We start from the raw sequence: 14,513 nt of genomic DNA, 5'->3' as shown, positions 1-14,513 counted from the left end.
GACACACAGCTCGAAAGCAGCGGAGCTTTTATTATGCCACAGTCGACTGCTTCCGCTCCTTCCGGTCATGTGTATGTGGGGAAAAAAAAGCGGTGCTGTTTTATCAAACTAGATACATTTGAAAGTTCTGTTATAATGCTACTCTGTGCAGTCGTCACCGGTCTATTAAAACACACAACATATTAAAGCGTCTTTGGTGTTTCCATGTTTTCTACAAAACAAAACCGGAAATCGAGGGGTTATGACGTCATTGGCAGGCGACACAATGACACTATGGACATGGTCTGTGTCTCTAGTTAAAATTCTTATTTCTTATTGCCTTTAATATATTTGTGGAAACCATGATCATGTTTAAGGATTCAATGATAAAGAGAAAGCTGAAAATCTTAGAAATATTTTGTAACATTTTGTAACAAAAAAAAATCAACCCCTGGGACATAGAAGTACCACAAACATCTGAAGTGTCTGAGAAGAGAAATCATTGCAGTCATTGCATTGTTTGTTTGTCGCATTTTTTTATTTTATTGCTCACCTTCTCAAAGATTGTGGCATCACCTCATTCACCTCCACTTCCTGGAGATGTTTATAGGAGTGAAGAGAATCTCGAGATCCTCCACTGAGATGATGGCCTGCTCTAGAGATTGGCGGGGTCCACTTTGAGACGGCTCGATAATTGGTTACCTTGTGTTTTAGGGCAGGGCTTGAGGAGAACGAGCAGCTTCTATAGAAACAGAAAAAAGCTTCTGAAGTGAGGAGACAAAGATCATATATATGAGACAGCCTTAGATTAGCACATGGCTCTAATGCTAGAATTTATGATAATTAATTCAGGCCTTGTTGTTGTAAATAACTATTGTGAAAAACTGATTCCACCATAATTCGGAAATGTAAATTTTCATGGTTGCTACCAGTTACAATTATTATAATGCTTTTAAGTGGTTCATTTTTGAGGTGAACATATGGTGCCATATTGAGAGCTGATTAAATTTCTTTCTCCGTTTCTTTCTCTTCTGTGGAGAGGGACGGAGTGTCAGAAGTTTTACAATAGATGTGAAGCTCTGGGAAAGTACCTGCAGCGCTTCCCCATCGAGAGACTGCGATTATGATTTGGTAGGGAAACTTTAGAGCTGCTGAGAACGATGCTGGCCGCCTGCGGAGAGGAGAAACCATGGGCTGTTCTGCTCTGTTGAGATGAACAGAAAATAAAAGATATTATTGCAGGCGAACCAAACTATATAGAGGATGAGCACATTGATTATCATTTCTATGCATGTATGTCATTTCCAAACATGTGGCAATGTTTCATGGGTGTTAGCAAATTGTAAGTGAGAAAGTTATGAAGTCATGAAATGGTAGAAGCTCAGCTTATGGATATTAATTAGGATATGGAAAATCTATTTCAAGTGTTTTTTTTTAGATATCATTACACACTGGGTTGAGGGAGAAATCACTCTTTCTAAGTGTTCACATGCCTAATTAATTCTGTGACAACATTCCTATATCTGCTACTGTCAGGTCACAGCAACAGCAAACGAGGCCTGAATACGACTTGTTGGTCCAGTAAGATTTAAAAAAATAAATACATTTGAGGTCTGCCCTGTCATATGTGACCCTGGACCACAAAACCAGTCTTAAGTCACACGGGTATATTTGTAGCAATAGCCAACAATACATTATATGGGTCAAAATTATCGATTTTTCTTTCATGCCAAAAATCATGTTACATGAAGATATTTTGTAAATTTCCTACCGTAAATATATAAAAACTTAATTTTTGATTAGTAATATGCATTGCTAAGGACTTCATTTGGACAACTTTAAAGACGATTTTCTCAATATTTAGATTTGTATGCACCTTTAGATTCCAGATTTTCAAATAGTTGTATCTCGGCCAAATATGGTCCTAACAAACCATACATCAATGGAAAGTTTATTGATTCAGCTTTCAGATGATGTATAAATGTCAAATAAAAAAAAAATCGACCCTTATGACTGGTTTTGTGGTCCAGGGTCACATAAAACTTATTTTACTTAATCCAAATTGCAGCTGAACTGCAGGGGATGTAAACTACCTTTCAAAAGTCTGGGGTCGGTACGATTTCTTAAATGTTTTTGAAAGAAGCTTTTTATGCTCATCAAGGCTGCATGCATTTATTTAATCAAACATACAGTAAAAACAATAATAATGTGAAATATAATTGCCATTTAAATGCATTTTAATGTTTTAAAGTGTCATTTACTCCTGTTATAGCAAAGCTGAATTTTGTCACATGAGCCTCAGAAATCATTCTAACATGCTGATTTGGTACTCAAGAAAAAATTATTATTATTATCATGGTTGAAAAAAGTTTTGCTAGCTACTTAATACTTTTGTGGAAACCATGATACATGTTTTTTTTTTTTTTTTTTAGATTCTTTGCTGAAAAGAAAGCTCAAAGGAAAAGAATTTACTTGAAATATAAATCTTTTGTAACATTGTTAATGTCTTCACTGTCACATTTGATCAATTTAATGCTTCCTTGCTGAATAAAAATATTCACTCTTCCTTTCACTTTGAATAGTGATGGAAACACATTTGTTTGATTTTGTTTCGTGACTTAACTAGAACTGATAGCGAGCTGTGTGCATCTGGGAGCCATGTGAACACTGTTGCTTTCCGCCAATGATGACAACCGTAACAACCACTCAGCAAAACATTAAAATCTAATTCCAGCGGCGGATTGCCACTCATTATAACACAAACTAACAAAATGAAAACTCTTGTTTAGAAATTAGAGATGCTTCCTCTGTATTACATACATCACTACTGCAAGCTATTTCATGAAGTGGTGTGGACACAACCAGCTGTAAATGACATGCTTTCTTAGTGTTGCACAGCAGCTCATCTCACTTCCCCTCACTTGTACAGACAGATAAATGTAGGAACACACACACAGGCCAAAGATAAAATGAAGGGATCATGAACTCTGAAGAGAGGCCGTATGGAGATGTTCACTCTGTGATATACAGGCCCCTCAGTGAGGGAAAGCCACTTTAATTAGACTTTACATTTAAACTGCAGATTAAGCGAGACACACTCTGATTATTCTGCCTTTCGACTTCCCCAGTCAGGAATTAATCGCAGACAAGATTACATTAATGAATTCCTAAACTATTTTTTTCAGTCCCCTCTTAAAATTAAAGCCATTATCTTACAACAACCCAGCAATCTGAGAGCAGCCTGCAATAAGTATCCCGAGCCCCCCTCCCAGTGTCACCAGAGCTGGAAAAGACAGCCGATAATGCAGTTATTTCAGTTAGTGAAATCTCCCTCCCTCTGCTTCTCTGGTGGAACATCATTAAAACGATTGAGTTTGACTTTAAACTAGTTTGGGGCTTTACAGCTGAAAAAGCATGTCCTTCTAACACTGCTGCTTCCTTGGGGACCTGTTAGCATTGTTCTTCTCTCCAACAAGAAAATTGGATGATTTCTGACCACCCTTTCATCGCCTCAGCAGGGTGAGAAAAGAAAGAGGAAGAGAAGCAGAACAGCCACTGTAATTGTAAAAAAAACTTTCTGAAGGAGGGGTGAAACATGCAAAATCCAAGTGAAGTCTGAACAAAAGATTGGAGCTCCCCCTCTCAGCTTTTTCCTAAATTACTTTTATAGTCGTCTGCTACTGGCTCAGCAGATTTCGGCGACGATTATATAAGCGGTCCAATTAAAGGTTTGCTGTGCATGCTTGGATTAGCAAGAGTGACACTCATCTGATATGCTGCACCCTGTGTCATTTACGCACTATATGCATTTTCATATAAATTACTTGTGTAGGGAAACATAAATGTAAACCGTTGGGAATAATTTAAGCTTGATTCCTCACTCTCTTTGGACCTGATGACACACACGGGAACGTGAGCATCAACATTTGTGTATGGGATGAGACTGAACCGCCAAGTGGCAGCAAAGAGAGATTGATCTTCCGGTTTGGAAAATGTAACTCTATTCATCCAGTTCTTCATCAGCTAGGTGGCTGGCTGCCTTTGACTGTTGTATCAGATAGATGCAGTGTTTACTCCCTGAGCTGCATGCAGTGTTATTTCTGTCGGCTTGAGGGATCTTTCGGAGCAGGTGGGAAAGCAGTAAAGCCATGGAGGGCATCATTCCTCCCAACTGCCTGCTGGCCAATTGTATTCATTACTGGTGACTGCTATGCACAGGGGACTTTATTTGAATCTCCTTAACAGCACATGTAGGTGGCTTGATTTCCGACTGTACAAGTATATATTTGGTATTCGCACATATTTTTTGGACAAGCGATCATTATGTGCATTGTCAGCACAAATGTAGACTTCATGCAGATTTGCTCTCTGGGACATAAACAAACAGCAGCTGCGAGACGTCACCTTCTGAAGCTGGAGGGTGCTCTCGTGTCTGAGGCTGGATTTAGACATGATACCCGAGGCGTTGACGGTACTGTCCCTCAAGTTGCGAATTTCGGTCAGATGGGCTCGATGCTTCTCTCTTTGTCTCCTGCAAAGTGTTAATACATTTTTAAACCACAAAATTTCATTTCCTGTATTGAGACTTTGGTCAGTGAAGCATAAGAGAAAAGCAAAAATCTTTTAAAATCTAGCTTTGTTTGAGACAGGTTCTTAGAATTTTTAATTTTTTTTTTGTATTCATGTTGGTTTTATATGATAAAAAAAAAAAAAAAACATTATGTGTACACATTATGTTTTAATTTTTTTTCTTGCAACAAATAACAAAAAAATTGGCCCGGTTTCACAGACAGGGCTTAGATAACACCAGGATTAGGCCATAGATCAATTAGGACATTTAATTAACTTCTATAAATGTGCCTTAGATAAAAACACTACTGATTTCCGACTGTACAAGTATATATTTGGTATTCGCACATATTTTTTGGACAAGCGATCATTATGTGCATTGTCAGCACAAATGTAGACTTCATGCAGATTTGCTCTCTGGGACATAAACAAACAGCAGCTGCGAGACGTCACCTTCTGAAGCTGGAGGGTGCTCTCGTGTCTGAGGCTGGATTTAGACATGATACCCGAGGCGTTGACGGTACTGTCCCTCAAGTTGCGAATTTCGGTCAGATGGGCTCGATGCTTCTCTCTTTGTCTCCTGCAAAGTGTTAATACATTTTTAAACCACAAAATTTCATTTCCTGTATTGAGACTTTGGTCAGTGAAGCATAAGAGAAAAGCAAAAATCTTTTAAAATCTAGCTTTGTTTGAGACAGGTTCTTAGAATTTTTAATTTTTTTTTTGTATTCATGTTGGTTTTATATGATAAAAAAAAAAAAAAAACATTATGTGTACACATTATGTTTTAATTTTTTTTCTTGCAACAAATAACAAAAAAATTGGCCCGGTTTCACAGACAGGGCTTAGATAACACCAGGATTAGGCCATAGATCAATTAGGACATTTAATTAACTTCTATAAATGTGCCTTAGATAAAAACACTACTGATGTGCATCTTGAGACAAAACAACAGAACTGACATATTTTAAGAACAGTCAGTGCAAGTTTTTTTCAGTTAAAACAGCCCAGACTTGCATTTTAGTCCTGGACTAGGCTTAAGCCTTGTCTGAGAAACCAGAGGATTATGTTTGTTGGGAGTTGCATCATGACATTTTACAACCTAACCTTGCCGTGTCACAAAAATGTTAAAATTATTCATTATTTCATGAGACCTTGACACACGACTGATTTTACAGACAACAGCTTTTCAAAGTAGTAGAAGTAATATTGTTACAATATTTATTCTCTAAGAAATAATAAAAGATTATTCCAAACTACTAAACAATGTTTTCTTTTCAGGAATTTCAAGAGGCACAAGCCATTATATATACGAATTGCAATGTCAATTCATTTTTAATTGTCGTCTTATATTTTATTATTTATATTACCTTCAGAAAACAAATGCACTCTGAATTGTTATGTTGAAACAATGTCATTCCAGCTTCCAAGGATGATTTGGACTCACTTGTTTTTGCAGTAAAGAGCCATGCAAGCCACTCCCAGCAGGCTGATCCCCATGGCTATGCTGAAGATGGACAATATCTGTCTCTGATAGGTTTCTGCACTCTCTGAAAAGACAGACAAGACAGCACACACTCATCTTCAGGCTTTATTCACAGTCATCACTATGCCAATCTTGATTGAACAAAAGAATCTTGTGTAGCTAATTGGCTCTTACATAAAAAAAAAATTAAAAAAAATTCAGTGTCACAATAATGGAAACATTCCCTCTGAGAGAGAATATGAATTTTTAAAGATGATTGGAAAGCGACTGTCTTAAAACTAATCAGCTAGTTCTATCATTTAACTAGCATGCAAACATGTGCACACAATCACATTTGATTTAATGATCAGGGACAGAGAGCAGAGAAACATGCAGGGAGCTGTCAGCTAAACATTCATATGTGTCAGAGGTCAGGCAGGCTTGAAATGCGCTTGAAGAAAGAATCGGCCTAATGATCGGTTGATAGGCCACCAGTAGGGCCCTATTAAATCTGTTTTATTTTTTTCCTAAATTCAGTTTTTTCAATTTTTCTGGATTCCATTTTTTTCCATTTTAATTATTCTAGACTTTTAAAATTTTAGAATTGTAATGGTTTAATGAATTAAATTAAATTGTATTCATCAAAAGCATGTCTAATTAATTGAAATAATGAAACTTACAGTATTAAACAGCAATTTATTAAAAGTTTAACAAAAATTGCATTTTATAGGCCTTATGCAATGTTTTTTTTTTCTCAAATTCAGTATTCCATTAATTTTCTGTATTCCATTTTAATGTTTTCATTAAATATAAATAATCAAAAACATACTAATTTAAATTTTTCCAGAAATACTATGTTGTGTATTTACATTTTTCTGCTAAATAAATTCTGGTAAAAATTCCTTTAAAAATAATGTTTTAATAATACTTTTTATTATGAGTAGTAGTACTTTCATTACATTCAAGTAATACTTCTGTCATGGTTTCTTCAAGTTAAACCAAACTTTTATTTTGACGGGTTGTTGTGAAGACCTTTAGGTTTCTGTTTGTATATATGACTATAGTTTTACTCAAAAGAAATGGTACAATGCTCATGAAGTGACTATCAGAGCAGTTCTAGAGATTATGTTTGTGTTCATGTACTCGTATATTGAGGCGGCAGAGGCTGAAGACACCGCGAGCGTAAACGAAACCGCACATCTGTGCCATTCATTCATACAGAGACGTGCAGAACATGCAGGATTCATATTTAAATTGTATTTTTGTGACTTAATATTCACAGACACTGGTCTATATAGTGTTTTGATTTAAGTGTACTGACCTTTTGCTGTATCCATCCAAAATGTGTCAAATTCTGTGACATTCCACGTTATACAGTAAATTACGTTTTTATGACTGGATTCCGTGATTCCGTCCGCGCTTTCCACATCACGGAAATCATAGGGCCCTACACGAGCACTACTGAACTGCAATTTGGATTGGAATGACAGGAAGCGGAATGTCACCTCGACAAGTTAGAAAAAAAATAAATAAATAACATGCAGGGAAATTAAGTGTTCTTCTATTTGCATTTTGTCTTGACCTTGCTTTTCTGGTTATAAATTACACTTTCATTTATTGGAATTTATAAAGCATTCTCAATTCATATCTAAATGATCATAATTAGCACTCATCTGGGAAGAAGTTCCACTAGATGTCTGAACACGGATGCTGAGATTTGCTGTGTGACTCATATCCTGCCGTTCAATTGATTGTAAAAGTGTTCAAAGGAATGCAGGTCTGAGCTTTGTTCTTACTACACCAGAATCAGTAAATAAGCTATATGGATCTGTCTTTGTGCCCATCCAAAACTGTAGCATCATGTGTCTGTGGAAAACCAAGAACAGCTAGTGGCACAGCAGGGACCAAAAGACCGGTCCTCACAGGACACTGAGCCCCGGTTTGGTGGAGAGTCTCTGCGAGCAGATGGCTAGACTCCCTCACAAACACAGACCCGTGACTGAAATGCCTCTCTCATGCCACAAATGCACAGAGCTGACCATTCATGCTCACGTGCACTCAACACCCCCCTCCCGTCTCTCTTTCAAATGGAAAACGCTCCGTAATGGCCACAACTGGACTCGCTCACCATCCAGATTAAAATCACTGAGGCAGTCATTTCCGAGAAGCAGAAATGCATATCAGTTCCACTTTAACCTTATCTCTCCTTCTCTGACAGTTTTTGAGGAAATCTTGAGGCGAGCGTGTGAAGCACGACTAATGGAAAACTTCACAGGATTCACTCGTTCACTTAAAGAAATGCTTTCAGTTGTCAGGCACATGAGAGAGGACGGTAGGGCAGGGTGTGTGGATACAGAAAGGGAGAAAGCTTGTGGCAAATCCATTTTCACAGCAGTTTTTGGGCTCCTGTTTGTTGACACTGCTTTAAGTCTGTGGTTTGTCAGGGTAAAGGCATCTATTTAGCCCTGGGCTGTGTGATATTTCTCATCCCCAGAGACTTGCTATGCAACATGCAACCTCAGCAAGGTGCACACCTCTGGGCTTCGCAGTAATTAACAGCGACATACATAGCATCATGCACAGACAAGTGGAAGCAGACACACATGTATGTGCACAAGCCGCACAGACCGCATCGCCCATACAGATGCTGCCCTGTGCCTTTACAATACATTTCTTTTGCTCTGTTTCCATGGAAACTCAAGAACATTAGGCTTCTGTGAGGAACAGAGAGCATCATGTGTGTTTGTATACATTAATGCTGGTCAAGAACAAGAGGAGAAGCCTGTGGGTGTTTATTTTTCGAACATCATCAAGATGCTAGGTTTAAATTGATAGGAATTTATATGAGAAAGAGCCTGTCTTAAATTCTTTTTAACCATTTAAATGGTTCTGCGGTGTGACGAATGCATCTCAATTCAAGTCTCTCAATTCAAATTAAAATATTTAAAATTATATAGAAAATTAACAGCGAATTATATAAAAATAAAATATTTAAAAATATAATTACAAATTATATACACTGCCATTCAAACGTTTGGGATCAGTAAGATATTTAATGTTTTTAAAGAAGTTTTGTATTTTCATCAAGGCTGTATCTATTTGATCAAAAATACAGAATAAACTGTAACTTTGTGAAATATTATTGCTATTCAGACCCGGTTATTAACAGCTATAGAAGGGTGGGCTGACAGATATCCTGGGTGGGCTTTTATTTTTTTGTGGTGGTGAGGGTTATACTGTAGATATTGCTACATTAAATATATTAACTATATTATATGTATACTGAAAAAAAGTTTTCATGGGCAGCCTAGAATATCATACATTTTTACAACAAAAACTTTTTCTTTTCTTTATTGAATAGTTTCATGGTTTCTACACTGGTGATTTTTTTCAACTAAAAATGTAAAATCTAAAAATGCACGTAGGCCTATATGACAGCCCTACTGTAAGCCGCTTTGGATAAAAGCATCTGCCAAATGACTAAATGTAAATGTAACTAACTTTTTTTATTTATACCAAAAAAAAAAAGGCCATAATCATGTCTAGAACACTGGGGGGACCATTGTTTTGAAGAAAATATAAAGACCAAACCACTATGGTAATGGTAAAGGAACTAAATAAATAAAGGATTTAAATGGATTTAGTGGAATAAATTCAAAGAAGACAAAAGAGAAGTAAAAGAACAAGAATAAGATTTTTTTTAAATAATCAATCTGAACGGCAAATAATATTTTTTATTTTAAAATATTCACCCATTCAATTTTAATTGTATTCCTAATGTTGAAAACGCAAAACAGAACAATGCTATTATCGTCACAATAATTATGAATTACACGAATCACGTAAATGACAGACCTACTTTCAATTCAAAGCGGTGGATTTTCACAAAAAAAGTAGAATAGTTTGCTTCACTGGATTATAGTTGCTGTTGATATAGTAACGACGAACGCACCTTTCATCGCACAAGATCTTATTTCAGTGTTTACTTTCAGTTTTCATTCTTACATTCAGCATTAACAGCAAGCCAAAAGGGGTAAGCTTTCAACTGAACTGTTTAGCCAACATTCATTTAAACGCTTATCTTGCCCCGTCCATGCAATTAATGCACATTATTGAATGAGCGGGTTATTATAGAACATTAATTCAACTGCTCAGGTAATTTCAGTGATAGGCTATGATACATATTCATGTATTAAACTCCTTGTAACTTGCAAACTCCCCGTGATAGCGCACAAATATTTCTGCCTGTTTTCGCTCGCTGTCAGCCTCTGCTTTTCTGCAACAGACTGAAGCCGTGTGAATTCAGCGCGCTTTGCATTCAGCTAATAAAAAAAAAAGGCTGCTATTTTCTGGTGTTATTTTATGATTGTTGGGGCAGCAGTCTCCATATATATCTTATACTTCTCAAAACAGTTTTAATCACTGCACAATAAATAAATAACGCAATCTTTATCTGATTCTGATTGGGTGGGCAAGACAGTCATTTGGGTGGGCTCACCCCTGCCCATGCCTGGAGCCGGCCACAGTTTTCTATTTTATTTTTTATTTCAGGACTCTTACAGTGTTTATTCAAAATAGAAATGTTGTGTTACAATATACACTACTATTCTAATATTATATAATAATAATCTATACTAATATAAAAAAGGCCTCTAACACTGGCTTGCTCTATTCTTTTTCTATTTTATCTGTTTTCTTTTTATTTATTATAGAATAAAAAAAAGACCTTGCTATGTGTGCTGCGTTAGGCTAACTGAGACTTGTCATAGCACTTGCATATCGTTGCTCTTTTGTTGATTTTGATTGCTTCCATTGTCCACATTTGTAAGTCGCTTTGGATAAAAGCGTCTGCTAAATGACTAAATTTAAATGTAAATGTACTATTCAAAAGTGTGGGGTCAGTATAAAAATAAATAAATAATATTTTAAAGTATTTTAAAATAGGAATCCAATATTACAAATTGAAACAATACTTCACAATATTACTTTTTTCTGTATTTTTTGATTAAATAATTAGCCTTGATGAGCATAAGAGACTTCATTTAAAACTTTATATACTGAACAAAATTAAAAACGCAACACTTTTGTTTTTGTAGGCCTTTTGTGTATATAGAAAAAGTCTTAGATCTTTGAGTTCAGCTCATGACAAATGGGGGCAAAAACAAAAGTGTTGCGTTTATAATTTTGTTCAGTGTATATAAAATGGAGCACAGAATGTCACACCTACAGAATTCCAAAATAATTTAATATCAAGTACTTCTGTGCACATGTTAATGAGAGAGAAAAGAAAAGGGGTTAAAGAAATAATAAAAAAATACATTTCCTTACCCATAAACTCAATTCCCAGCTCATCTGCTGCTTCAGGGAGAAATAACAAAGAGAAAAGTGGTTAAACAGACGGAGAGAAAGACAGAAACAAGGAGAAATGTTATCATACAGATTTCCACAAACAAAGACATATTAAATCACCCAGATAATAACTGTGAATAAAAAGCAAGCGAGTTTTGTGTCAACTAAAACTGCTCATTGTTCAGAAAGAGAAAAGATTCTGTAGCGGCATCGTTTCGGCAACAAAAATAGCTTTCTCTTGATTACCCAAGATACGAGCAGCCATGATATTGAAGAGGGTGAAGCAGTTTATAATCGAAAGCACATAAAGGCCTGTTAGTTGCCTGTAGAAAAGATAGGCTCCCCTAGAGAAGCTGGATTTTGTCAGAGACGGGCTTTAGAAAATGCCTCTGTCAACTGTAATGCCCAGGAGATGCTTGTAATTGTCTTTTCTAGTTGCAAAATTTTTATTAATTCATCTGAAGGCTTCAACCAATATGCCTCCTTTTTAAGGGAGTGTTCTCCAGCAGAGCACGGCACAAGCAAATCGCCTTTCTAAATGCAGTCACTCCATCTATCTCTTTCTCTCTCTCCTCTATCCCACTGAAGCCTCAGAACTGCTGGTCCTGATAAAGAGAAGAACACTCATGCTCTTTTCATTTGAATAGTCCCCTTTTTCATGCTACTGTAATATAATCTCATTTAAATTAAAATGAAAACCTCACACTTAATTGCTTTTCTGACAGAGGTGGTCTAAGGTTTTTAAATAGACTGCGGCTTGCCCGAGAAAGATTATTTTAGTGGACATACTTAGAAAAACAGAAATCAAACACAGTGACAGAAATCGTTCTGTCAAATGATGAATCGCCACATAGTAGCCTCAATTTTTCAACGCTGTGTTTTTGCATACATTCATGCGGCAATTTAAACATTATCTGTGGGAAAATAATGAGCCGAAATGTCTATTTTTTCCTCTCGAAGAGGTTGTGCAGCAGTTCTTAATGAGAATGCAAGGAATGGTAGTTTTAGCCAATTCCTGCTTATGATTTAAATTCGTGGTGAATAAGGACAGAACCCTTGTTTACTGGTAGCAGCACCATAGCGCAGGCACAATGAAGTATGAGGAATCGCTTAAAGGTTGTTTTAAATGCTAATGTAAGCAGAATTGTTGGTAATACTCCTACCCGAGATTTTAACACACTGTCTCTCCTCTGGGCCTTTTGAATTCGCAGTGCTTTGTGGGATCGGGTGAGATTTAAAAAAAACACAACATGGCTCTGTGAGACAAAAGGCCCAGGCGACGATCCAGCGGTTCTGTCGTATCCCTACTGCCAGCATTGCTTGGCCCATTCATGCTGCGGCTGCCTCTGAATGCCCACAATAACTGCCACATTCATCCAGTCATAATCGCTGTGCTGTCATGAGCCACACACACACAAAGTCATTAAGCATGGATATGCATGCATTCCTTGAATCCTGGCAGCAAGGTCCTGATGTACTGCTCCCATAAACCACAGCCTTCCATCCGTTGTCCCGTCACCCTTGGGAGACATTTATGCCGTCGAAAGAGAGATGGGACCCAGCGCACTGCATCAACGTCAGTCGCTTAGAGACTGAGTGAAAGAACTGCAAAAATGAATCAAATCCTTAATCCTTCCGTTAGTTGGAGCAATAGGCGAAAGCTCCTTTGTGCGGCTTACTTACATAGCCTAATGTTCGAGAGATAAAGACCTAAATGAGAGGGGCCGCTGTCCCCTGAGCAAGCCAGTCGTGAAATCCGTCTCCCTTGAGTCACCGGCTGAACCCCCGGTTTATCCACAGCTTGGAAAACGGCTTCACTTACCAAACGATTGAGCCTTTAACAGCTACAAACGGATTATTGCATCTGAACTTGAAAACCAAATGAGTAAAATTCATGATAAAATCATTTAGATCATTTTTGTTCGGTTTAAAAGAGTAGATTTGTGAATTGGACAACACTACTTGTCTCATGAACAGTGGTGTATAAAGTACCTGAAAGCCATACTCAAGTAAAAGTACAGATATCTTACCAGAAAATGACTCCGTAGAAGTTGAAGTCACCATTTATAATATTACTTGAGTAAAAGTCTTAAAGTATGTGATATCTATTGTACTTAAGTATGAAAAGTATTTTTTTAAATATATATTAAACGTACTTAAGTATTGAAAGTAAAAGTACAAGTAAATGCAAAATGGAAAAGAAGCAAATAAATATATATATAAAAAAATGTCATACACAGCTTGAGTAGCAAGATTGTGTTCAGTTTGAACTCTTTCTTCCATTTTGTATTTTTGGGTAAGAACAAGAAGCACTTCATCCGGTACTTAGTGTCTTTCATTCCAACATAAGAAAACATTTCTGGAATCTGCATCTGAAATAGCATTTAGATGTATTTACACAGTTTATGTATCTCACATAGATGCATTTAAACTGCAGTTTCAGATGCATAAATAGGCCTAATGTTTTGTTTTTAACATAAAACGTTGAATACTGATATTTGAAATAATTTAAAACATGAAAAAAATAGTCGAAATGTGAAATTAAAACCGCCAGTAGGTGACAGCAAGTGACTGTTAATGAGTGAGTCATTTAGATTCAACAGATTAATTCAAATGGCTGATTCATTCAGGAACAAAGCATTTGACTGTGTTAATGAGTGAATCGCTGAATCATTTATTCAACCGATTCGTTCAAAAAGCTGATTCATTCAATAAATAAACACCGTCCATTGCTCAGAGACACAAAACAGTGCTGTGATCTTTGTTAGGAACTATTTTCGTTAGCAAAATTGAGCAAAAACAAGCAATATTACCTCTAAAATGTCGTCACTTATTGCTTTACTGAACTTGTATAAAATGATTATTAAATGTGTTATCATGCTGATATCTGCAGAAAAACGGTACTCTTTGTGTGATATAGATTAAGTTAACTATATTAAAGGGGTCATATGATGCTGCTAAAAAGAACATTATTTTGTGTATTTGGTGTAATGAAATGTGTTTCTCCTCTATGCCCCGCCTTTCTGAAACGCATCGATTTTTACAAAGCTCATTGGTCTGAAAAAGCGAGGTGTGCTGTGATTGGCCAGCTATCCAGTGCGTTGTGATTGGCCGAATACCTCAAGCGTGTGACGGAAATGTTACGCCCCTT

At 36.6% G+C, this 14,513-nt stretch overlaps 1 protein-coding gene across 1 annotated transcript in view; it reads right to left on the bottom strand.

Moving 5' to 3' along the window:
* Positions 1-14,513, bottom strand: part of LOC107754077 (uncharacterized) — a 30,221-nt gene that overhangs the window by 5,695 nt on the left and 10,013 nt on the right. Inside the window, exons 2-6 of the mRNA XM_016570390.1 lie at positions 11,342-11,371; positions 5,996-6,098; positions 5,002-5,128; positions 1,071-1,183; positions 533-721 (exon numbers count right to left, since the gene is read on the bottom strand). Coding sequence (XP_016425876.1) covers positions 533-721; positions 1,071-1,183; positions 5,002-5,128; positions 5,996-6,098; positions 11,342-11,345 — 536 coding nt within the window. The 5' untranslated portion in view covers positions 11,346-11,371. The remainder of the gene's footprint in view (positions 1-532; positions 722-1,070; positions 1,184-5,001; positions 5,129-5,995; positions 6,099-11,341; positions 11,372-14,513) is intronic.

This window comes from Sinocyclocheilus rhinocerous, unplaced genomic scaffold (genome assembly GCF_001515625.1).
Source record: "Sinocyclocheilus rhinocerous isolate Xijiao unplaced genomic scaffold, SAMN03320098_v1.1 scaffold502, whole genome shotgun sequence".
NCBI lineage: Eukaryota > Metazoa > Chordata > Actinopteri > Cypriniformes > Cyprinidae > Sinocyclocheilus > Sinocyclocheilus rhinocerous.
Note: the sequence above shows the minus strand (reverse complement) of the source record. Positions and strands in the feature narration are given on the sequence as shown.